This window comes from Archocentrus centrarchus, chromosome 21, assembly GCF_007364275.1.
Source record: "Archocentrus centrarchus isolate MPI-CPG fArcCen1 chromosome 21, fArcCen1, whole genome shotgun sequence".
Lineage (NCBI taxonomy): Eukaryota > Metazoa > Chordata > Actinopteri > Cichliformes > Cichlidae > Archocentrus > Archocentrus centrarchus.
Window position 1 is genome coordinate 9,669,007 of NC_044366.1, and position 27,491 is coordinate 9,696,497.

Here is a 27,491-nt window from a genome sequence, read left to right on the forward strand (position 1 = left end):
TGTTTTCAGGTTCTTTATTATTTATCACATTAAAGCTTCTTGCATTATTATCGTCTGTCTTTATTGTCTTACAAATATTAAGTTATCCACAAAAATAAAATAACTTAGATAATAACCATATTAAAACATAAAAAATACGTACATACATTTATGACATGAACAAATGCATATTGCTGATATCTTCCCAGAGTTTTCCTGGACACAGTTCAGTATGTGCAAACTACTTATCAGAATCAAAATAAACAGTTACACTGGAAACATAATCCCAGATTTTTTTTTCTCTGCTTTCAACACAGAAATATATTTGCTTGAAATAAATTACACTGTCTGATAAGGAGCCTTACTCATACCGGTTTCTTGAAACCAAATATGATCTTATAAATGTGCATAGGCAGAAAACCATATCAATATTCTTTTTATATAGTTTGAAGTTGACCTCAGAATATCCCTGTAGTACACATCAAAGAAGTGTGAAGTAGGTGAGTGTAGATATATTACACAAAGCTTACAGTGTTGCACACATTACATTGCATCACAAAACAGGAAACACTTTGACTGATGAGTTTTGGATGTTTAGACTGTGAGGAACTGGAGCGTGTTTGTGCGCACTCAGTTTCCTGAGGCACTTTAAAAATTGTTGATGATTTGGTGCAGCATTATTAATTTTTATTTACAGTGCTGGTCATATCATGTTGACGATGAAAACTGTTCTCCTTAAATCAAGGTTTACTGTGCACTCTGACAGTCCTCTTACATTGCGTACCACACACAACACAGACCACACATTTTGGATGACGTAAATCTGGACCAGACATTTGTACTATATTTTAAAGGATTTCTGAATACACCAGTACAAGTTTGTGCCTCAATGGTTGTCAAACAGTGATGTTGAAATGAATCTTATAGTGTATAGAAGTGGTGCTTGTTTTTACTCTGTCTGAAGCTTATTTGTGGAAACATTTATCTCAGTGGCCACCATTAAAGAAAAGGAAGCATTTTGGTTGCAAGAATATGATATTTCGAATCAGCGCCAACAATCAGTTTCAGATCAGACTTTTGGCCCTTGAACTTCCGCCGCTCAAAATTCATCTTTACTGTAATCTTTCTATAGAGATCATTATTTCTTACCAAATGTTTGGCCATTAATGCAGCATTGTAATTTGAATAGACAAGTCTGTCCTGAGACTCAATTATAGAATTCACGCTACCTCTTTTTTTTTTTTTTTAATAAACTGTTTGATTGCTTTCAAAAAAATGTCATCAGTGTTGGCAGGGATATTAATACTGACTTTCAGTTGAGCCAGACAATCGCTTGATGTATTCTTATGTGCAACATGATAGCTGCTATAAATAAATATGGAAAATTATGAACTGTCCTTGAACAAGGTACAAAATCCTTCAATGCTCCAGATATGTAGTGCTATGTCAAACTGTGTGCATTATGAGTCCTGACATTTGCCTCTGCATCGAGTAGATACAAGGCAAGGTATATTCTAAATGACGGTACTGGTAATTGAGGCTCAAGGGACAACTTTTTGGTGTGTGATCTGTTTCAAAAATATACTTGATTTTATGTTTCATGCAGATCTTATATTTCTCCTGCAAAGAAGAAATTCTATTTTCTGTCTGCTTGCAATCTACTACTTACTTTAAACTTCCTCTTTGCTCACTTGACTCTCATGCAGCTCTGTGCCAGTCAAAATATATTTAATTTATTTAAGATTCTTGTCTTTATATTACTATGTTCTTTGTCCTCAAGATGAAGGCAGTATACATCCAAGGTCTTTGAGTTGTGGCACCTTTTCACATATGCTGCATGTGCACACTCTTTACCAACATACACTTCTATCTTTCTGCTGGCTCAACTGCTTCACTCTCTGTCCTTGCACATCTTTTCTGCAAAGAAAAACTGCAGTCCACCGCAAAAAAGAATGGGGTACATAACTTATGGTCATATTCCCATTTCAAAGTAATATTCTGGATTTAAAAATGTCTCTTTTGCTGTGTTTTGTCTATATAGCCTTTTGGTGTGTGTTTCTTCATTTACAGACACTGACCCACTCTGTTATCCTGCACTCTTCGCAGACCACATAGCAGCACCAGTGAAACTTGCAGTTGCAACGTTCACTTCGTGTCTGCTGCAGAATGTTGTGGCCCCTGCCACAACACAGACTCTCACAGTTGTCCATGCCAGGGCTGGTCTTGTTGCAGATCCGGCCCTGTGTGCCGGCTGAATCCGACCCAAGGTCCCGCTCACAAAAATCCGGTGACTTTTCAAAATAGACTAGTTCGTTGACACTGGGCCGCCGCCGATGGTGATGATGATTGTGGTGGTTGTGCGGATGATGGTGATGATGGTTGTGGTGGTTGTGATGGGAGTGGTCCAGCTGTCCGGTGTTCCGGTTATGAGCCTTGATAAGCGTGGCAATGTGGAAGCGCTCTTTGAGGATTGAACCCACCACCCGGAATTCTGGAGTGACCTGCCAGCAGGTTTTCAGCTGGCAGCTCCCTGATGTCCCGTGGCATTTGCATTTCCTTCTCATGTGGTCGAGCACCACCTGGGAAAAACATAGACAAGGCAGACAAAAAGAGAGAGAGTGGGATGGAGTGAAGAAGTAAGCAGAGGCGAGGGAGAGAACAAAGAGAAGGGAAAAAAGAAATTCAGAGATTACCACTTTCCTGATTGCTAGTCACATTTTAAGGCTAACATATACAGGTATTGACTTTATTTCACTTCTTTTTATTTGTTCTTCTATGGAAGCTACTGTACTGTTCCAGTGCATAATGAATAAGATAAATCCCTGAAGAAGCATTGGCTCCATACTGAAAAAGCCAGGTGGTCTGACTGAGTATGTTGTTAAACATGCTGATATCAAATAGCGCCCAAGTATGCAGGTATTACCCAAACAGATAGTGGTGTCATTATTCATCTTTTGGCATCAGGTAATGACTCCAAGCATCACCCACATGTAGCCGCACATTAGGCATCAAAGCATAACAGCATTCACATATTTTCACTATAATAGTTTAAGGCTGGCCAATTGAACTGCATGGACATTAGCAACTAGATCTGTTCACTGAACCACTCACTGTAGGCCCTGACATAGTATATGAAAACACTGTACTACTCCATGCACATAAACAAACACAAAATATCCTAATAGAGCAAACGGTGCAGGACCTGCATACATATATATCATACATGGCATAGCCTCTGTCCATCTCAGTTGTGTGTGTGTGTGTGTGTGTGTGTGCGTGTGTGTGTGTGTGTGTGTGTGTTTATCAGTCATCACCAGTCCTAAACTTTAAGATCCAATTACCAACAGGAACACCAGGCCACCCAGAGTACTGACAGATGATACTGCTGCCACCCCTATCAACACACTGGGGCAGGCTGGACATTTGCACAATTAAAGGCACTCTACACATGTGCTAGCAATAAGGGTGATTATTCTCTCACACACATAAAAAACTTGAACTTCACCCACACTTGATCACTTCATGCAGAATCAGACAAAAGTCAATACATGGTTTCAGAAAAGGTGTTTGAGTGTGTGGTAAGTGTATGTATTCATACTTCTGTGTACAAGGTAAAAAAAAAAAATCTGATGTTCTTTTGGTTTTGCTATTGTTAAACTCTCTTTGGTTGTAGATTTGGTAAAACCATCTAGCATTTCATCTGTTACAGAGACAAAACAGCAGCCAAAGTACAGAGGAAAAAAACAGGAGGGAGAAACTCTTATTGTGCTTTTTAAGTGTTACAATCCTGTTGCCTACTAAAATCCAGCCAATTAGGATGGATTCCATTCAATTCAATTCAATTTTATTTATATAGTGCCAAATCACAACAAACAGTTGCCTCAAGGTGCTTTATATTGTAAGGTAAAGACCCTACAATAATTACAGAAAAAACCCAACAGTCAAAACAAACCCCTGTGAGCAGCACTTGGTGATAGTGGAAAGGAAAAACTCCCTTTTAACAGGAAGAAACCTCGAGCAGAACCAGGCTCAGGGATCGGCAATCATCTGCCGCGACCGGTTGGGGCTGAAGGGAGACAGAGGACAATGGAAGACAGCCAGAGATTAATAATAATAATAATGATTAAAAGAGGTGAATGCATCATAGGAACCCCCCCAGCAGCCTAGGCCTATTGCAGCATAACTAAGGGATGGTTCAGGGTCACCTGATCCAGCCATAACTATAAGCCTTATCAAAAAAAAAAAAAAAAAAAAGGTAACATTTTTCTTGTCTCTTTGCTCTTCTCTGTTTATTCAGAGGTAATTGTAATGTTTTGGGGGAGCAGCATGCTCTTTCATGCTGTGCATTTGGGTTTCCCACTTGAGCTAACAATTCCAAATAAAGGTGTGACTCATATGTCCATGATGAACATGTGAAATGCACGCAAAATGAAAATTATTCTGTTTGCTACAGAGACAAAGTTCAAAACTAAGGTGATCAGTAATCGAAAAAAACAAAGAGTAATGGGATGAAGTAACCAGTAATCAGGTCATGTCACAAAACCTTTGGAGCATGGGATGTGATGCATCCATTTAAAACTGTGAAATCTTAACTTTCTGGGAAATTTATAGCATTTATAAATACATGTTTATGTCTGGAAATATGTTTTTTTTTTAGTCACTCAAACTTGTCAGTAATGAGCCTTTTAAGTTGAGAAAATGAAATGTTAGAAGCATGGATACTACACTTTAAAATGATTTACACAATGTATTATAACAATTATGCAAAAGAATGCAAAATATTTTCACCTTGTCTATCATTGTATGTTCATAATGTGTTACAATAACAGAAAGTGACTTAGAAGTGTGCTTTTTGTATAAACATAGTTACACTGTTATTGGGAGTGTTGACAGGAAAGTTTAAAGAAACTGTGATCAGTGGTGAGGAGATACTAGACGCTGTAAGACTTTATGGTAAACAACACTATAATTGCTCAAACAGCACTTGCACTGAGTTCAGACTGTAACTTCTGGCTCAGTTTTTACATGGGGCCAGAGGCAACCCCAGAATCACAAACGTGCTGGCCTTAAACACACAGCAAAGTCTGTAATCATGAAACGCTCCAACCCACTTAAACCTTAAAGAGACAAACTGACCTAGGAGTCATAATTGCATCCACATTGCTACTGTTTGATGGTATATTCACAGCAGGACAGGGGTTTCAAAGAACAGTAAAACAACCAGCTTAAAGAGAGTTTCTTTCTAAATATGAGAAACTGTTGTTGCAGGAGAAGACCAGATTATGAACAACAGCAGCACCTCTAAAAAAAAAAAAAAAAAGAAACTATCAGAGCATATTTATCAGAGCAGCGAAATAAACATAGAACATTTTCTTGAGATACACAATGCATTTGGAGATATACATGCTGTGATATCTTCAAAATGTTTTCCAGTCAGTTGCACAGCAGTTCTGGCTTCCATATCCAAACAATGTGCAACAAAGTAAATCCACGCAGAGAGCTGGCATAGTGGCCAAGCCATGTCACAACAACTTCCTCACCCATGACATGATACACCCAAAAAATGATCCCGTACACATTTTGTAGCTGCATTGTTCTAAAAATTTTCTCTTATGGGTGTTTTGTTTTGGTTTGATTTAAGTGTGCACGGAGCTGACAGGAAGTCTTCCTGTCAGATGGAAATCTTGGAACACTCACAGCCTCCTCAGCTGGGGAAGGTTGATAATGCGCATGCTCGACAAGTCAAAAAGGTGAGGAACCCTTCAGAAATGTGCCAGAGATTCCTAGGCTTATGTACAACTTTTGAATAAGTGCGCATCACTAAGCACAGTGTTAATGTCTCTTTTAAACATCCATGACTGGAATGCAAGCAACCATTTGGTGAACAGTGTCTATCATATGTCTGTGTAGATTCTCAGTCATCCAGGTCATAGTAGTCTCTGGAGCTTGAAAAAGGCGACTGGACTTCTTTTTGTTTCTTGAAGACGTTTCACCTCTCATCCGAAAGGCTTCTTCAGTTCTCAACCAAATGGTGGAGAGACCCAGGTATTTAAACCCCTGTGGGCGTAGTCCCCTGGAGGTGGTTATGACCCTCTATTGATCATGTGCGTGAACACATGTGCCCAGGTGTGAAGGGGGCGTGGGTCATATTTAATCAGTGGTTTCAGTTGAAACCAATTTAGGTCTCCGCTCCATTGTTTCCTGTGGCCTATTGAGGTCACTGGAACAAAGGTGTGAATGGGGGTTGAGACGTCTGGGAAGGGAGCTCAGGACAGCACTGTAAGCGGGGGAAAGTTGGTGACGTAATCCACCTCCTCTGTTCAATGATGGTTGTTCACAGTGGACATAGATGGCTTCTTTCACTCCTCTTTCAAACCATCTGTTTTCCCTGTCCAAAATGTGAACATTGGCATCCTCAAAAGAGTGCCCTTTTTCCTTCAGATGCAGATGTACTGCTGAATCTTGTCCTGTCGAAGTGGCTCTTCTATGTTGTGCCATTCGTTTGTGAAGAGGCTGTTTGGTTTCACCAATGTAGAGGTCCGAGCACTCTTCACTGCACTGAACAGCATACACTACATCGCTGATCTTGTGTTTGGCGGGTTTGTCCTTGGGATGAACCAGTTTTTTGTCTTAGGGTGTGACTTGGTTTGAAGTATACTGGGATGTCATGCTTGGAGAAAATTCTTCTGAGTTTCTCTGACAAGCCTGACACATATGGGATGACAATGTTGTTCCTCTTGTCCTTCCCATTCTCTGTAGTTTGTGTTTGGCCTTCATTCCTGTGCATCTTAGCTGATTTGATGAAGGCCCAGTTGGGGTAACCGCATGTTTTGAGGGCTTTCTCAATGTGTGTGTGTTCCTTATGCTTCCCTTCTGCCTTAGAGGGAACACTTTCCGCACGGTGTTGTAGGGTCCTGATCACCCCAAGTTTGTGTTCCAGAGGGTGGTGGGAGTCAAAGAGGAGATACTGGTCTGTGTGTGTGGGCTTCCGGTAAACTTCAATGTTGAGGCTTCCATCTTCCTCGATAAGCACCGCACAGTCCAGGAATGGTAACTTGTTATCTCTGGTGTCCTCCCTGGTAAAACGTATGTATTTATCCACTGAGTTAATGTGACGAGTGAAGACTTCTACTTCTTGGGTTTTGATTTTGACCCAGGTGTCATCTACATATCTGTACCAGTGGCTAGGTGCCATCCCTTTGAAAGAACCAAGAGCTTTACTTTCCACTTCCTCCATGTAAAGGTTGGCTACAATGGGAGACACTGATCACGCACATGATCAATAGAGGGTCATAACCACCTCCAGGGGACTACGCCCACAGGGGTTTAAATACCTGGGTCTCTCCACCATTTGGTTGAGAACTGAAGAAGCCTTTCGGATGAGAGGTGAAACGTCTTCAAGAAACAAAAAGAAGTCCAGTCGCCTTTTTCAAGCTCCAGAGAGTGTCTATCATACCCTAGCATTCATAACTAAAGACCATCTTGGAAGGGTTTCACACTAGCCATGTGCCAGTGATTTCTTCAACCACACTTCAGCTTCATTCTGATCTCAGCTGTAGTGTTTTATGCACCAGCCATAGGCCATGGGATCACAGTCATGGTCCTCTCTAACTCTTTACCTCCCAATAAAAGATGCCTTGAGATCACTGTTGTGGTGAACAGGACAACATAAATTAAACTGATTTAAACTGACTTGTGAACCTTCGAAACACAAAGACAGAAAAACATATATTTGCAACTGATTTAGTGGTAGTTTTTGTAACTGCCACATTTTGATCCTTGTCACACTGATGTCTAGGCAAAAAGTTTTCTGCTTTTTTCAAACCTACAAACTACTCCGAGTGGTAAATTGGATAGATGCAGCAATATTAAGAGTGTAGGGTTGGTTTTGGTTTTGCTTTCGATTTTTTGATATAAAAGGCTGCGTACTAAAAATCTGATTGATTCTGTCAAACGCAGACAGATAGATTTGCAACACATGTCTATATTTGGTGTCCAATTTTACAAAGACTGCTGCAACTTGCAACAGTTGGTTCCATTAATAGGGAAACAGCTTTCATTTAAATGTTAACACATCTGTCAATGCAGCATCAAAGGAATAATGTCTGAGCTCTTTTTCAGGGTGTATTTATTCTTTAAACATGAGGCATAGTGCACACCCTGTTCTCAAAGGCAAGCTCCTAAAACCTCAACAAAAGAAAATAACTGTTGGTGTAAAGTGATTTATGTGTGTGGGAAATGTCAGATATTCTTTTGACATGCAGATGATTCTGAACCTTAAGAGGTAAAATGAAATAGGGAAGCTGTCTGCTCTTGCTGTATCAGAAGTGGCCTGTCAGTGTGACATGTGCCGTGCTGATCCATCTGACAGAAGCGCACTGGTAAAGAACATTTTGTGCAAGTGGATGAGACTGATTGATTTTTACACAGCATTAAGTTGATAATGCAATATACTTTTTTGTATTTTATTAATTGCTGGTAGTTTTACTCTGAGAGATAATCTCTCTTTTTCATGAATGAAGTAATGACAGACAACAAACAAAATAAAAACTCAACAACATTCACTTGTTGACTTATTCCATTTATAAATGACGCCAGTCTAAAATAACATAATGAACTTCCCCTGTCCTTCTTCATTTATCAGCATATTGACTGTACTTTTCCAGATCTAGATGACTCTAAGAATTAGGCTGTTTTGATTAATGACCAGATGAAAGGTTGTTATTTTTTCCTTTCGGTTTCTTACAGTTCCTCCTACTGATCTGCCCCTTCGGACAATTACTCTGGGCAACATAGAAGACTTGCTGAGCTAAAACTGTAAAAAATGTAAATATATGTAACTACATGTGTTTAGATGATACCCAATACATTTTCATTTTAAAAGGCAGAACTTTTTCTCCATTTGCATCTAGCATTTACACCACTCAGGAACAAAACGATGCCACAGACACCCATATTCACTGCCTGAGTCGGTCTTACCAGTTACCATTTGTCCTTACCTGGTTTGTCATGCTAATCACATAACCCTTGTCTGAAAGAAAACAAAAAAAGAAAAATCAACATTGACTGCCAGTTGTTTATTTAATATGAATGCCAAATATGTTACTGACGTTGTCATCTCTGCCAGCAGCTTTACACTACATGTGCAAGAGACATGCACAGCAGACATAAATGGTCAATAAATATTGTTTTGAGGCATGTTATTCTGAACTGAGATTATTTCTTAAATGTTGATTAAATGCTTTTTTTAAAAATGAAAATATATTGTTGCATATGTGAAAACAGGAAAGAAAGCTAATTTTAGATCCTGAAAATTAACCCTGAGGACATTTATGGCCTGTGGAGGAAGGAATGCAAGACAGACTGACAGGTGGTGTACAGTAATTCAGAGATGAAGGGAGGGGAGAGGAAAAGAGGTTGACAGGAGGAGGAGATGATACAAAGGATTATCTCTTTGCAGCCCTAACACTGATTAATACACAAAGGCTGTTTGAGAGAGAAACAGTGTGTATGAGTGTGAGAGTGTGAGAGTGTGTGTGTGTGTGTGTGTGTGTGGGGGGGGGGGGGGGGGGGGGGGAGGGGGGCTGTCACAAATCATCTGCCTATCAGCCATAAAGATTAGATTGTGGTCAGTAGTATAAAATCTGTCAACATTGATTATCTTGGTGATGTGAGATGGGATATATACAGACACTTTATTGTAGCTCTTACACAGCTTGAGTAGCACTTTTGTTACAGCGATCTATGTTAATGTGTCCAGGTACTCATCAGGGCCTACAGCCAGGGTTTGGGAAAGTTAAACTAGAACAAAATGTTAAGCAAATAAAACAGCTACTGATTTGTAGAGAAAAAAGAAGAGGCCTGAATTTGTGGCTCATTGCATTCTTGGGTCTTAAATCCTTGTAAAACACCTGATGAAGAATAATTATCTGCATTAAATATTATCTTTTCAGAGCATTGGTTATTGGAGTGGAAATGTATTAATATATGCTATTTCATGACTAATACTTTGGTTTACCCAGCACATACACTAGAGATGTAACTTCTTCAAAGTCCATGGTGGACCACAGTTAGGAACAAACATCTGGAAAGTTTTAATTGGCTAGAGCATAGACAGGCATCTATAAAACAACCCCAGACAGAGATCAAATACGACATGTTGGTGGCAGACCAGGACCGTAGGCTACATAATACAGTACACCAGGGAAAAGTACCAGCAGACTACTGTGGAATGAGGACGGGTGGATGAGGTAAAGTAAAGATCAGAGGCTTATTATGAAAGCATGGGTCAGAGTGCATTAATTAGGTAAAAGAATGCAAAAGAGTATTTTTGGCACTTTACGTCTTTACAGGAAAGAGGACAGAGGGCACTAACATGCAGCGATTACATGATGTGACCTTATTATTATTTTTATCCATTCATGTCCATGAATTTGGGGGGGGGGGGGGGGGGGGGGGGGGGTACATCCTGAACAACTTGCAAGTCCATTATTATTATTATTATTATTATTATTATTATTATTGTTACATATTAAATGGTTAATTTTTCTTTGCTTTGTGCTAAAAGAAAATGCCTGTTAATACTAATAATTGAGTGATTTTTTTTTTTTTTTTTTTTTTTGGCTGGAGCATACAAAGTTAATGAGGCATTTTTCCATTTCTTGCATACACTTGCCTGTAGCAGCCCTGCCATGACACACTGTTATCCACGATTGCAGTATGCAAAAGGTGAAAGTATTACCACACTCCTTTTAGCCTAATGTTAAACCAGTATTATCATTCTCAGTCAGTACTGAGTCAGTACTGACTCAGTTGTAATAAGACAATTGATGATAACTTGCAGCACAAGGAAAGAACTGCAGCTTGACACAGACAAGAAAGGCCAAAATCAGATTGTCTTAGTGTGTCTGTGCATGTAACTTGTTTCTATCTTTATACTGTTTACATAAGATTATTTCAACTTTTCATCACTGTTCATCTACAACAAAAAACAACACGTTCTACAATATGATAACAACACAGTAAATTCATCTTATAGACTAGTTCAGAGATATGTTTTGTCGCGGGCTTTGAATTTAATCATTCCCTGTTTCATCACCACCAACTGTATTTGGGAAAATCCTATCTAACGTCTGTGTGTCCCACCATCGACCCATTTAAGCGGATAAACAGCAGACTAGTCTGCATGCTGCCTTGTGTTTGTCAGTTCAAAGAAAACCTACTAAAGGACTTTTAAAGCCGAGCAGCAAGCCGAAGCGATATCAAAGCACACAAACAAATCCCACAGCAACACATTAAACCCAGACATCACTTTAAACAAATCAAACGCCTCGCTTCAAAAGAACAGTTAAGCGCATGCAGACAAACACACACGCAAACATGCGAGCGCAGTGACATGCTTTTACGGAGCAAATGCATATCTGCACCACACAGAGAACTGTACTGTACTGTGTGTGAGTTTGTGTCTGTGTGTGTATAGCATTTACTCGCTGTTAATTGCAGACCATGTCCACAACTCTCATTTAGAGACTCTAATAAAATGTTATTACCAGCATAAGCACTTCCACCTGTTGACCTTTAACTATGAAGCATTTGCCTCCTTGTATACTTCTGTGTGTGTCTGTGTCTGCACTTATGTGTACGTGCCATGAAGTGTGTGTTAGGTCAGATCAAATACTCTGCGTTTGTACTGTCAGGACTCAGGAATGCCCTGCCTGCCACTGATGATATGGCCTCTGAGGAGCACAGGACTAATCTTTCTATTTTGATCGCACACACTTTGGTTTTGTGTGGTTTCTGAGTCCATTAACATACACGGCCTCCAAAGAACAGATTGTCATCGCTCAAGGGTTATATTAGCCATGAAGAGATGTAAGAGTCCTGATTTTGCTGGTAAAGATGGAACTAGAAGGGTTGTGGCTCAGATTTGTGATGACTTAATCGTGATTTTAATAAATCTTACAGGTTATTCAGTGTCCTGTTGAAGGAATGTCATGCCTTGACATTCACACTGTAAATCTTTAATTGCCTGGAAATATCAACACCAAAAAAATAATACTGAACACTGGCTTATTGAATCTAATTACATGCTGTTTTTTTTTTTTTTGCCAGTGTTACTTAACAATACAATACACTTCTCCATGCCCTCCCACTCTTGGTTTAACAATGCTTGTAAAGGATGTGTGGGTAGATGCCAAAACTCCCTACCTCTTCAGTATATTGCACCATCTTTGCTAAGCCATTTCCAATTTTTGTCCAATCCCATCTTATCTGAAGGATTTGGCTTAAGTCCCTCTTACAAACATACTGTACCTATTTATCCTATCATAACCCAACACGCTTACAAATATAGTTGATGAAGATGCCCTGCAAGTTACTTCAAAGCAGAAACTGCGATGTCGCATCCTGTCATACTGTGCTGCACTTGATTCAAGCTCACTTACGCACCTTTTGAAGATCACCATTAAAAAAAGTCCATAAAATGCCAGACACAAGTGCTATCATGAGCATAACTTTATTATGATTTAGTCAGGGCAAATGTTCAAATGTTTACAAATGTTTAACTGTGAGTTGTCAATTGTACATATTTGAAAAGGGGTTGAAGAGGAGTTGAACAGTATAGTTTACTCTGAGAAAAGCAACTCACCATCTCGTCTTACTCCCCTGAAGTCAAGCCCTGATGGTAAATTATAATTACCAGAAGATGCTTGCCAGAAACACAGCAGACTGTTACATAGCCAGCATTGTCACCACCTGCCTAATGAACAGGCAGGATTCAACAGAACCTTGAAATGGCTCTAAGCTCTGCAACAAGAACACAAGAAAGCGTGCCAAGCATTTGTTTTGAGGTGTGCTGTTTAAATGATTGATAAGAACGCTCCGACTTTGCCAAGAAATTTACTTTAGGATGATGGTTTCCATGTCATAAACTCTTAAAACACGTAGCCCAGCCTTTCACAATGACTCTTATAACTACTAGGTTGACTGGAAATAAACAAAAGAATAAACGAAGGGAAGAATTGTGCTTGAGGGACTGGAGAGAATCTGTCTGTAATAACTATTAAATGGCTTTTTTTTTTTTTGCGAAACATCAAATCTTACTCTAATTAAATTAGTGATGATTTTAAGTATAATCAAGCAGAAGGTGAAGCTTGTGCACATATGTAAGGTGTTAATGATATAGTGATATTTCTTGTTCCCCTAAGTGCGCAGTATTATTTCTGCAGCAAAGCCTGCTGCAGAGAGGTTGGAGGAGGCAGCGTAGGAGAGGGGGAAGAGGGGAGGGAAGGAAGGGCGAATCTCTTTCTACTTTCCGCCCTGGTGTTTGAAGTCTAAAATCTTTTGCAGGGTTTTAAACATCTGTTTCCAAACTGCCAGCAGCCACTAATTAGGGCTAAAAACAAGACGGGACGTCGTGAGAACCTTGGGGTGGGCATGAGGCGACATGCACACCCCGCTAAAAAACCACCGCATTCCTCTGCAAGAAGACTACTTCTCTGAAAGAGGGGGAGTTGGACAGGGGGCGTGGGGTGGAGGGAGGTGAAGTGGTGATGGTGGGTAGGTGGGAGAAGAAGACACACAGAGAAGGGTAGCCATTATTTTGAGGCCCCACCTGTCAGCATTTTATGTTTGATTCTAGGGTCTGTGCAAATGTGTGTGTGTGTGTGTGTGTGTGTGTGTGTGTGTGTGTGTGTGTGTGTGTGTGTGTGTGTGTGTGTGTGTGTGTGTGTGTTTGTGTGTGTGTGTGTTGCAAGGGTTTTATTGCACCTATCAGTATTTCACAGTAACACCTTTGTGATGACTCATAAATTTGTCCTCTGTTCCTCCCTGTCTTTTTTCTAGCCTTACACTCTGCTCCACCTCCTTTTTTTGGTTTCCCTTTCTCTCTGATCCTAACTTTTTTCCAGCAAGGGATGGCCTCTGTATGTTATACTTATCTAAGCAGTTATCACAACTTAACAAGTTAGTCAGACCCTTTGAGAAGCTCCCTGTAGCTGGTGTGGTACTGGTACAGTATATGCATACTACGTTTAAGCCTATTAGCCATAAATAGGCTTAATAATTATCCACTGAGCCCATTTTGCAATTTCAGAAAAAACTCATTCCATTCTAGCTAAGAGTTTGTTTTGTTTTCAGTTATGGATGACCAGATCTACCAGATATGCCAGTGGTAAAAGACCATCAGGGGCCATAAGGCTTGTGTCAAAAAAGAAAGGTCTGACGCACTAGATGTCATTTGACCCAAGCTGCTAATAACAATAATTTTTCAACAAAAATACTTTGCATTATTATGTATAATGCACACTCAGAACCAGCAACTAGAATTTCAAAATATCCTCCTTTAAACACCAAACTGTAAATTAAATTAAAACAGTATAGTGCCAGTTATAGGTTACTTTTCACTGAGCTATTGTTGAGGTTTTCTACGTTTCCACTGAACAAGTCACCTGCAAGATGAAAGTGTGGTTGATAAACTTGTTTGTATTGTTGTTGTTGTTGTTGTTGTTTTTTTTTAACAAACATTCTTGTAGATGCTAAGAAACGTGGGTGCTAAAAAGCACAGCCAAAATAAATTTGACTATTTCTATGATTGACTGTGATTCTTAGCAAGTCTATAGTTTTTCACTCATCTTTGCCAGACTTTTGCCAGCTGGTAATTATATAATGAGGTCTTGTGTCACATCCACAGTATAATTTAGGTTATGCCAAAAGTATACTAAGGTAACACTTTAATATCAGACTAATAAGATAATTGGTATCTGTGTCATTATACCTCTGTAAAAAGGTATTAACTAAAGTCAACTAAAATTGGTGATAATGATATATGACCATCTCCACATGCCAAAGTGAAACCTGCTGTTTATTTCAGCTGTTAACTGTATTTAAATTGGTAACTCAAGGACTACACCACCAAGATTCACAAAGATATGGGCTTCATTTTATGTTTCATATATGCTGCTCTTCTAGCTGTTGCTCAAAATTGAAATCTTTAGCTAGCTTTACAGATAGTTGACGGACTTATTTGCACCAACAAATAATGTGTTTCTACTCCCTGCAATTACTTACATATCTTTTAGCAAAACATTATTAATTTTCAGAGTTACAAATCCATTACAAAATGGCTTAATAATGTACACACATGTCCTAGCTGAAATGAAGTTGAAATGGCGATATATTATTAAGTTTCCTAGCAACAACGGATGGAAACATTAATGATCCACTAATGTTTCCATCAGTTGTTGTTACAGTACGTTGAGCTAGCAAGTCAAACATGCAATATGTATGAGAAGTTTACTAGTTACTGAATTATCTCTGCTAGCTAACTAACCTGTGTGCGTATATGTATGGTGCAATGGAAGGGAGCAAGCGGGATGAAGAGTCTGGGATTTTTAAATATAAAGTACACTCTCCAGCCACTTTCTTGGGTCCATCGGATGAACTGCTTGTTAACACAATATTTTATCAGCCAATCACATGGCAACAACTCAGTGGATTTAGGCACATAGACATGGTCAAGACAACTTGCTGAAGTTCACAATAGAATGGGGAAAAAAGGTGATTTAAGAGATTTTGAACACAGCATGGTTGCTGGTGCCAGATGGGCTCGTCTGAGTACTTCAGCTGCTGCTTTACTGGGAGTTTTCCACAGAACTATCACTAGAGTTTACAGAGAATGGTCTGAAAAAGAGAAAATATCCAGTGGTGAGCAGTTCTCTGGCTAAAAATCCCTTGCTGAGGCCAGAAGTCAGAGGAGAATGGCCAGACTGCTTCAAGTCGATAGAAAGTAACAGTAACTCAAATAACTGCTTGTTACAACCAAGGTATGCAGAAGAGCATCTCTGAGCACAGAACACCTTAAGCCTTGAAGTAGATGGGTTACAACAGCAGAAGACCACACCAGCTGCTACTCATGTAAGCTAAGAACAGGAAACCGAGGCCACAGTTCACGTGGGCTCACCAAACTGGACAACAGAAGACTAGAAAAACATTGCCCAGTCTCAGTCTTGATTTCAGCTGTGACATTCAAATGTAGGGTCAGAATTTCATGTAAACAACATAAAAGCATTGACCCATTCTGCTTTGTTTCAGTGGTTCAGACTGCTGGTGGTGTAATGATGTAGGTGATAATTTCCTTGGTGCCAAATTAGCATTGTTTAAATGCTAAAACCTATCTGAGTAATATTGTGCATCCCTTTTTAACCAGAGTACTCATCTTCTGACTTCTACTTCCAGCAGGATAGTGCACCATATCACAAAGCTCAAACCATCTCAAGCTGATTTCCTGAACATGACAGTGAGTTCACTGTACTCAAAGTCACCACATATCAATACGATAGGGCACCTTTGGGATGTGGTGGAATAAAGGATGACCATCATGGATGTGTAGCTGAAAAATCTGTAGCAATTGTGTGATGCTATCATCTCAGTATGGACCAAAATCTCTGAGCAAGGTTGCCACTCAGTACAAGCAAGAGCACCCGAGAAAGCTGACAGTATTATAAATATGACACTGCAACAGCTACTTTTTAAAGTGCATTATTTCACTCTTTTTAATATATATTATTAGAACTCAAAGCCACAACTCACAAGAAGAGAGACTTTTTCTTGTTAAACAGACTGACAGAAAAGAACAACACAGGATTAAACCTGGAGTGTGTTGGTAATAACACTGTGTACAGGACAGTTTGCTACCTCAAAATGTTTAAGTATTGTTAACATGAAAAACAACCAATCATACTGATCATACTAATTACATACAAAACAAAATAGTACTTAAAAGACAAATAAATCGCTCTCCTTGAACCCCTAATTCCTTACTCATTTCATTTCAGCCCCCACTCCTGTTCTCTCCTATTTCCACAGTATTGACCAGAGGTTATGTCACCTCTATTACTCTTTCTACCATGTGCGCTACTACAGGGAGGCCAGCTGCTGTTGTGTTCGGCTAACTCCACACTCCACATTTGTGTTTTGTCTAGATAATCAAGGAAACCAGAAGTAAACTGATCAAAAGATACAGGCTCAAATTACTCTGGAGGAAACAGGGAACAATGAACAATTTACACTGCTTCTTGTCTGTGTTCCCCCGCAGTGCTGGACATTGCCACTGCTTATCACCAGTCATTTACATCTTTCTATTCCATTGTTTGAGAACTAGGAAAAATGCTGAAAATGTTACAAAGTTTCTAAAATACAGATACTTGTCATTTGGTGTATTGTGCTATGTCATAAATACAACAAAGACAGTGCAGTGCAGACTACACAATCAATGACGTGTTATGCTTTGGATGGCCATTACTCTCTTTGACATCCTGACTGATGTGAGACTAATTAACATGACAAGCAGGATGTGACGACCATTTAAACAAAGCTGTCCATCTATTTTTTTTCTCTCAAGAAACTAAAACAGTCGTCATACCGAACCTTTACGTTTAGAGATTGTTTTTCTTTTTTTAAGCAATCTGCTAATAATTAACAGAGGAAAATACATCAGAACTATTTAGGCTGGTGCTACTTTTACGGGTTCTTAAATGTCACTCAATTATTTTCATCAGTTTCACAATATGCTGTAAATTGCGGTTTCAACTGAGATTAAACTTAATCCTTACAGATGTGTTTTAAAGCATAAAGGAAGAATACTGCACTGTAAACCCGGATAAGTTGAATCTACTTAAAAAAACCAAGGTAACTCGTTGCCTTAAATTTTTTAAGTAATGAAACAGTTCATTTAACTCAGCCTGTTAAGTAAGCACTACTCCATTTCCAGTTGAACTAAACTGTATGTTCTAATTGACCAAACTTATCTTTTATAGTTCATGAAAAAATAAAATGTCTTTTGATCAATCAATTCCCCTATCCTTTTCATGGTCACGGGAGGGTGGGGGCTGGAGCCTATCCCAGCTGACAAGGCAGTAAGATGCAGGGTACACCCCGTACAGGTCACCAGCCTGTTGCAGGGCTGACACAGACAACCATTCACACCTGTGGGCAATTTAGAGAGACCAATTAACCTAACCCCAGTAACTGCATGTCTTCAGATTGTGGGAGGAAACCCATACAGACACAGGGAGAACATACAAACTCCACACAGCAAGAGTCCTGGGCTAAGGTGGAATTATATTAAATATTTTTAACAGTGTTGAACTGTGTCTGTTTAAATTTGGTAAATAAACATGATAAAACTCAGCCCTGCTGAATGCTGTACATTAACATTTACAAATAACATTTGTCCATGGAACAATAAAAAAAACTATACGAGAGAGCGTTGTGAACAAAAACCAAACAAAACACCAAATGTCAACTATTCCAAACAGCAAGAGGCCTGGGTCAAGCCGGAATTGAACCCAGACCTTCTAGATGGCATTCTAACTGTGAGGTAGCACTGCTAACCATCGTGCCAACATGCAGCTGCGCATTAATCCAGTCTGTTTAAACTAGTATATACTAGATTTTTAGCAGGTGCAAAACTAGATGATATTAAGTTGTTTGAACTCAAACACATGATTACAATAAGATAGACCATCAAAAAGTACAGTCTACTCAGCATTGACTAGTAATGTTCACATTCTAGGCAATTTTAAGTAAAATGAACTCAATATTTTTAAGTGGAATCAAAATCTGGGTTTACAGTGTGGGACGTCCTACTGGATAACCCTTAACCAAACACTTCTTGCTCTCCACTGGGAAAGTAAAGACAAAGGCTTCCTCTGAACAGTGGATGATACTGTTTGGGGCATGCAAGTTGCAAGTGAATACTAACATCAAACCTCAAACATTGATTGACTTTTTGATAATGGGGCTTCAGTTCAATTTTCACTCACCTGTCTCCCAACTCTATTATTATGCAGCCTCATACGAGCATGGATGTCCTTGTAGGTCTCACGGGCATCCAGGAAATCCCGCGAGAACTTCTCTCCGAAATCCACGTCGGGGCTGCAGCCGCCCCACTCCCAGGAGTCTTGGGGCCCTGGCAGGTCAGCTGGGAAGTGCTCCATAACACCATGTACCATACCCTTCCCTCGGTGGATGGCCTCAAGTTGCAAGCGGTGGAGTTTGATACGGAAAGCCTCCTCATCCCCACGTCGCTTCTCGTCACAGCCGCATGCTTTCAGTTTGCCCATAGAGCAGGCATTGGCCACTGCATGCACCACTCCTGCTGCTGCAATGGCATACGCAAAGGCACTCTCTCGAAAACCTGTAGGTAGAAGGAGAGTATAGTAATGTTGCTTTAAACTAATGTGAAAGTAAAAGATTATAAGAAGTGTAACAACAGGAAGTGGTTTGGAAATGGAAAGATGTTTTCACTTCAAGTGGCAGTCACCCAGAGGTCAATAGAATTTATGCTCTCTAATGGTGCTCAGTGTTTTACTGCTAAGCAGTTTTTTTTTTTTTTTATAAAGTGAAATAAGAATCAGATGCATTTCTTACAAAAACTGACTTGATGACTATGCACTAAAGTGTTTTACTTTAAGAAGAATTTCTTAAACTTTAAGATGAAGTTTAAGATTTTTGAGTAACTTGCAAGCAGAATGCATCAGTATCAGTATTATATCAGGTGAAATGAGAAAATTACTGGGTAAAAGGAGGACAGAAAAATTATCCCATTTGACATTTGTATGGCTAAGATTCCACTTGAATGTGTTATTTGTTGTACATTTTTATTGAATATTTTCTATTTTTAATCAAAACCACAAAATAAATACCAAATAGGTCTATTTTTTCCCCTCTCATTAAACTTGTAAAAGTGCTGGACACATTATTTACATATTCAAGGTTTCCTTACCATAACACTCAGTTTAAGACAATCTTTTGACTTTAGAGATAGCTTAATGCGTCTGCACATTGTACTCTTTCCTTCAGGCATCATAAACAATACACAGAAAGTTTTTTTTACATGCTTATATGTACACGGACCAAGACTCATAAAACAAAAGGAAACATCTGGGACAATAGCAATTAAGTGTTCCAAAAACTTGCGCACTTTGTCTCAGTAGACCAGCTGAACGTGAACAGACCCCCACCACTCCCATCAGAGTACTCACCGGGTACTCACACACTGTGACTAAATGGGGCTGTGACTCCTTCCCGTGACCCCCTCCCATAGATCTTTTGCCCAATTGTACTTAAAAACCTTGTTGTTTTTATGGATAATTCCTTCCTTCCTTCCTTACCAACCAAGAGCCATTATTAATTAAAGACAGTTTTATTTCTAAAGTACTTAGGGACAGTTATCCATGCAAATATCACCTCTCAGGTGAACTACTGTAATTCCCTGTACACAGGATTGCCCTCATTTGCAAATGGTTCAAAATGCAGCTGCTCGACTCTTACCTGGTACAAAGAAAAGACAGCACATCACTCCTGATTTAGCTCAGCTGCACTGGCTACCTGTGAGGTTTTGAATAGATTTTATAATTTTATTATTATTTTTTAAAGCCTTCCATGGATTAGCTCCACAACATATTACAGATCTTTTAACTCCAGTCACTGAGGCCTTCATTCAGACAACTTTTCTCGGTTACTTCTTCTCGCCTAAAAACTAAAGGCGACTGGGCTATATTGCGATTGCTCCAAGGCTCTGGAATAGTCTGTCTTCCCACACAAGAACCTGTTCAACAACTGACAATTTTAAATCAGCTCTAAAGGCGTATCTATTTTCAGTTGCTTTTAGTCAAGTCTGAGGTCCCTCATGGTTTGGTCACACTAACTGTAAATGGTTTCTATTGCTCTTTTATTTGACTGTTTTGACCATTGTTTTTATTTTTGTTTTTTTTTTGTTTTTTTAACCATGGTTAGAATTTAGTCATATTTTTATTCTTATTTTCTTACTTGCTACTTTTTCAATTATTTATTTACTATGTTGTCTGTTTATGTGAGTTCTGTGAGTTTTGTAATTGGGCTCTTGGAGACCTGAATTGCAAATAAGTGTGCCTGTAAAGGACTTTGGGATAACTTTTGTTGTTTTGAAATGTGCTATGTAAATAAAATTGACTTGATAACTGTTAACTTGATCATTCCTGTATGAATACTAGTCTGACTTACTTTTTCTGGCTGACTAGTAGCCATACTTTTGTTGTCATTTCATTTATTGTGATGACAACTTACCACCAAATGAACTGTACATATGTTTAAGTTAGAGAGGCTCATTATGCCATACCGCAGCTTTCGCCTTGTAATCATTTTAAATTGGCTCAAAAGGAACTACTCGATGTAAAGGAGGCAGATGAATGACTGTGTGCATGTAAAATCCATGTATGACGTGTGACTCCTTTTGCTTTCTGCGTTAAATGCATCCCTGTATGTAATGAGTGTATCTCTACCACAACTACCACAACTGACCTGTAAATCATAAGACCAATGTTATAGTAGACGTTCCTTAAACTCATTTACACGCTTACACTGGAAATATAAACACACATAGACATTCACCCTACCCATGCTGATATACTTTTGTGACAAAAAAATGCATGTCTAATTGTGGAATCCATGAATACTGAAGGATAAAGTGTGACAGAATCATTTGCACTCCTGCCCTCTACAGTGTTTGTTGTTAGATCTCAGCTTTCTGCCTGTCAAGGTATCCTCAGGTTCTACAAAAGCAACCCCACTGGCAGTCTGTTTTAGAAAACAGCTACAATTATAATGGAAACTTGTAAAGAAAACATGAAAAGAAACCACTTAGGGGTTTATAGCACAGAGCTTGAAGGGGAAATGATTCAGTCTGCTTGTTGGAGTATAATAAAAACCCTATTAACTGGAACTGCCCCTTTTAGCAGTGTTTGAAGTTACTTCCTTATTAATATATTTTAAAATAAAAACTTGATTATTTCACTTTTGTGAGATGTGGGGTAAGATTTGACACATTTGTTGTTGTATGCTGGACATATTTGTTTTTGAATATCAAAGGCTTGTCACATGAATAGTCAGCGGCTGCACAGTAACCATGAGTTTGTGAGAAATTCATACACTGGGCAAGATGCATCCTACAGCCTTGATATACTTATGCAAGTACATGTTTCTAAAACTTAAAGGATGTTTTTGGGATATTGTCACATTCCGAATGATGACTGCAGTTATCCACATGGCAATGCTAACCAAAGTAACTTCTCCAGTTACTTTGGTTATTTGGCAATTGTTCTTGAAGTGTTGTCTTTCTTGTATAAAGCTGTTAAGCAGAGGCATGTTGATTTTTAGAAAGCAAGGAAGCTAATAGTATAGCATCTCTGCATGCTGCCAGCGGGAGTAAAACCAAACCATATACACCTTGTGAGCAAACTGCTGATATTGAGCAATCATCAATTTTCACATCCAATATCCACAATCCTTTAATCTCTGTTCTCAGTCTCCTCTAACTCTTATCAGTGATCCACTGATATACAATTACATATAGCAGCTTCCTTAACAGTTTAAATTTGAACAAGAGCAATTATAAATTTGAATATGCGCCATTAATGAATGCACACACATCAAAATTGTACTAACGATATATAATTTGACTCTGTGACTAACAATCAGCCCCCTCCCTCCTACTCTACCCTACCACCTGGACCCACACTGAGTGGGAGAAGGGAGAAGGATGGCACTCAAGCACATCCTCATACTTAGAAAGCCTGTTTTAGTTCTTGACCTGCTCTGAGTTGGGCACTGCAACGCAAGCCCCCGGAAGACTGGGAACAAATCAATCTAACAAATAATTCACCGGCTGTGGCACGCCCGGCTGAACTGATGGCAGTGGAAGTGGCAAAATGAATTAAAGATTCAAAGGAAACTGTCACTTTGTGTTACAGAAACCGACTAAACAGGTTTATGCTTTTGCCTCCGAGAGTTGGGAAAGTGCTGAGAGCAAATTCACAAGCACTTGCACTGGCAAGGGAAGAAAAAGCATTAGGAGCAGCCCAGCGAGGAAACACAGAGACACAGTGACAGAGAAAGAGATGGCGAAAGAAAGATAGAAAGACACAGAAAGAAAGGGAACAATTCTCCTATTTCTGTCTGTCTCTGTCTTGTCTGGCCCTCCCTTTAGCCTAGTTTTTAATTCAAGCTAAACGGCAATGAACATGGGTCCATAAAAGAAACCATCAGCAGAGAGGATTGGAGTACTATCTGATGTAATAAAATTAGACACAAAATTAATATTAAAATGTAGCGCATCTGATAATCTATTCAAAAACCTTTTAGAAGATCACATGCAGGATTTGAGAAAGCCCTGCAAGCATATTTGAGTGGGGAAGTTTTTCGGTTGGAAATATTTTTTTATATTTGAATGATTTTGAGCTTTTAAAACTGAGATAAACTTGTTGCTACAGTATACGATGTGGAAAAAAAATGCCAGTTTGGTATACATAAGCCTTGTGTAAGAGCGTATTCTAGTTTTGTTTCAAGAGCAGCTACATCTTCACAATTCTGTATAATCCATGTATGAAAACGTGCCTTATCCTGCTTACGGTAACTGCACGTAACGATGGCTGCAGTGTGTCAAACTTGTATCCATTTTTTAGCGTCTGTAGAGAGGATCGTATCAACATGTAACAGATGAATCACAGGATTTAAAGAGGTTGTTTATGTCAGTGGTTTGGAGTTTCTGCACCCGAGGCAAACCAGGGATGCCAGACAACCAGCAACTGCCTCTACTAATAATGACAAACAGCTTTTCAATGAGTCAGTTAGGAGTGAAAGTAAGACCAGAGATGAGAAAGCATTTACTGAAGTTAAGATGATTTTTTTTAGATGCATGGCAGTGATAAGATATAGTGCTCAGTGAGGGTTACAAACCATTTTTATGGTGGTTGGTCACTTTGCAAAGTGGTTAAAGATAGAATAAATTACTTCTACAACTTTTAACACAAGAACGATCTCCAATATTTAGGATTTCTTTATAATAGACAAAGTCATCAACAATCCAATGTTAGTGTCCCAAAGAAACACTCTTCAGAATATTAAAAGATGCCTGTTTTCCACACTTTTGTTTAAAAAATTTTGCTTAAAAACTCAAAGCTTTAGCACTCATTAAACTAAGGTAATGCAACATACACTGGGGCTCTCAACCAATTTCTGCAAGTTCTAAGATGAAGGTAAAATCAAAAGCCAGCTAAACTCAAGACTCAAACTACCAACCACATTGTGTGTTGTATCTATCCAGGTGCTCAGGCTACTAAGAAACTGATGCCTTTTCCAGTCAATAACCTGGGATGACACCATCTGAAGGCTTCCCAACTCGAAAGATCCTCTTTCATCCTTTGTGGCTGACTTGCAAAGCTGCAAGCACTACAAAGCGGCAAAGAAAAATGATATGCATGAAGCGTGGTAATCTGAAGGTGACTAACTGCTTTTGAAGTTACCTGCTCTTTGAATGGGTTATTGAGAAGCTACAGTAAGGTGGTTAGAAAGTAGATACCAGTCTGCTAGGGACTAGAGATAACCTGATAATCTGGAGGACTTGTTTCTGAGATAGCAATGAGGAATGTTAACCATGGGGGGAAAAAATCTATTGTTATAATCTTGTTTGAAGAATTATGTTAACTCTTGTTTAGGAGCTTATGTATCTCTGTGGCAGCTGATCTTTCTTAAACTATCCTTTCAAGATGCTGCATTGAAGTGTAATTGAGGAGGAAACCACAGTCTGTTTGAAGAGCGAATTTTTGCCTAATAATCTGTGGTGACATTTCAACTTCATAGCCTCCTAAAACTTTAGTAGCTTTTAAACTCATTTAACCCTTCAGACAGTAGTGTTTGGTACATTTTATGTAATCATATTTTGTGACTTTTATATTGTTCTTGGAAGAGATGCAAAATGTGTACAAGATTGGCAGAAAATGAAATGTAAACTCATATTAGGTTATACATCAAAACTGACCTCTTTTGAAGACTATGCTGTCATAGGGTATTTTGTTTCTAGTCTCTAGGCTGGAACAATTCCAGCGGTGCCCTCTGAACTGGTGTTGGCACTCATGGATGGCAATCTGGATTCCCTGGATTGCTGAAGCCGTTACATCTGGGTTACGCATGCACACCTCCAGCTGGCGCCGTGTCAAACCTGGCAGTGTCAGACACACCGTGTTGGCATTCAGGATCGGGTCGATGTTGGGGAGTTTCAGGCCCAAGATTTCATTGGAGTCTACCCTGCATGGAGCATGCAAGTATAGGTCAGGTTACTGACAAGATAAATGTACAACTCAAGTCTTTTGTTTGTGTTCTAGGTAATAATGTTAGTCACTGGAGGCTGTCTAGTTAGAACTACTAAGGTTTCTGTTAATGTTCCTTTGGTGTCACTTCAACACCCAGTTTCCACCCCACCCCACCACGACTTGGTGGTTTAGTCCATTACTTTAAAGTCTCAGAAGTACACAAACTATGTGGTAGTGTTGATAAAAAACATCTCCAGATGCTGGCACTTTTGAAGGGGAAGTGCACTCTCTAATCTCTTTGTATGTTTTTCTTTTCAGATTGATTTAGTTAATGATCATTCATATTTCTTTCCATAAATACAGATAAATGTAATATAAAAAGAACCTAGGAAAAACATTAAGTCTTTAAATGTATGCATATTTAACTTACAATATTTTTTTTATAATAGCACACATGAATTTAGACTGAAAAAAAAATACTTACTTGCCACATAAAATCACCAGAGGAAATACTTTAGCACATAAATTGTTATTAGCAGTAAGGTGTGTCTCTGCGCTCAATTGTCTCAGCTTCTGTTGCAGATCAATCTTGTGAACAGCAGTAATTCAGCTGACAGCCGTTTAAAGCTCTTCGCTTCACAGACAACTAGGAACAGCAGTAATAAGGAAAACACATGATGCGCTCACGATGGCTTGAAGTGCTGAAAGGTGTCCTGCATTTCTTTTCCTTATCTTTACAAGTAAAACACAGGTTGTGTGTCTCGGAGTGTGCCTAAAGCACACAACCACACATGCAGCCAGAAGCACAGGCAAAAACACGCATATAGCTACATACAAGCGCAACCACACTCCTAAATGCACACGCAAACAACCAGGTGTAGGGAAGAGTTAGTTTTTACACGCAGAGAATCTCTTCTGCAGAGCTTTTCAAATAATCAAATCAAGAATTGGATTGATTTAGAAAAAAAAAAAAAACACACAATACAACTTGCCACTACATGTTATTCATTTGCATGTTACACTGTCAAGGTGGCATTGGTCTTTGTGGCTTTGCAATTCCAGTTAGACTTCTGTTGCTACCTGTTGTGTTTCCGGCTCTGACAGTAAATTGAGCAAGTTCAAAAACTAACTTTACAAAAAGGCACATGTTTACCGCTGGGCAAAATGTTTAAGATGACAAAAAATATAGAATAAAGAGACATTAAAAAGAGGACAGTACTTTCACACTTCATTTTTTATGTTCATTGTGTTAGATTAAGCGCACACAACAACTTGCGACCTAACATTTGCTGAAATGAATGAAAAACAACTTTTACGTGGATAAATCTAACATCTATTCACAATATTCTATTGGTAGGAAATAATGTGATTTAAATGAAAAGAAGAAGGGTCAAACGAAGTAGTGAAAGATGGGCTTTAATTGCATTATACAAGCAGCTTGACCTCATTTTTAGTAAGAAGTGCTACACTCCGTATTAATTTCACTCACCTTTTATCCAAGAGACAGATAACCATCAAGACGCACGTTATTCTGAGGACTGAGTGTTCCATTTTTGCGTCTTGCAATAAAAAAAAAAATCAGGAAAAAGTTGTAAAAATTAAGAGTTTGACTCAACCAAATCCCAATGTGTCGCCACAAAGTTTTTTAAAAAGGTGAAAAAATACAAGAGAGGTGAGTCCGGTTGAAAAAATTTGCGCTGGACTTGACAGCTCCGACTTCCCTGAATCCAGATGCGCCAGCCAGCGGCGGTATACTCATTCAAAAAAAGTTTCATCAACCTCCCAACTTAATGAATGAAGGGGGTTGCTACAAGTCTGATCAAAAGTCAGCGTTTAGCCTCTCAAACACAAACGTTCTCATGCCGGTATCTCCGCCAACAAGGTCTTTGCTTTGGTATAACATCCGAGAGAGACGGCTGAACCTATATAGGCGCTCTAAATGAAGTCTGCTAGAGTAGTGATGTTTCGGTGCGCACTGATAGTCCTCTAAACTACTGCACTTAGCGCTTCGCCAGCCCACTTTTTTTTTGCGTCACTCGGGGAGTAGGAGAGCGCCGAGGGAGGTCAAGTGCCTCGTTAAAACAGGATAGAGATCCTTCTAGATAAAAAAGAAACCCCGAAACACTTAGCCTGCGCCCTCTGAGGAGCGGTGCTGAGGATGAGGATGGGGGATGAAGATGAAATGCAGCGCAAAACCAAAACTTTCTTTTGCGTTTTATTTTAGGAGATTGCCTATTTGGTGACGCATGTGATTGTGAAGTGGACAAAGGAAAAAAAAAATGAAGAGGATTTACAACCTGGATAAGCGGAAGAAAATGGATTGATGGCCCATTCAAACTTTCAGATATAGTCATTACCTATAATCAGGATTATTTTTTCACTGCTTCC

General features: G+C 39.2%; 1 protein-coding gene across 1 annotated transcript; it reads right to left on the reverse strand.

Annotated features, from left to right (window-relative positions):
* Positions 1–27,064, reverse strand: wnt10a (wingless-type MMTV integration site family, member 10a). The gene is made up of 4 exons (XM_030759060.1): positions 26,593–27,064; positions 24,833–25,098; positions 18,801–19,174; positions 1–2,558 (listed from the first exon to the last, which is right to left on the reverse strand). The coding sequence occupies exons 1-4, from the start codon at positions 26,652–26,654 to the stop codon at positions 2,040–2,042; spliced, it is 1,221 nt and encodes a 406-aa protein (XP_030614920.1). The 5' UTR covers positions 26,655–27,064; the 3' UTR covers positions 1–2,039.
* Between the last annotated feature and the right edge of the window lie 427 nt (positions 27,065–27,491).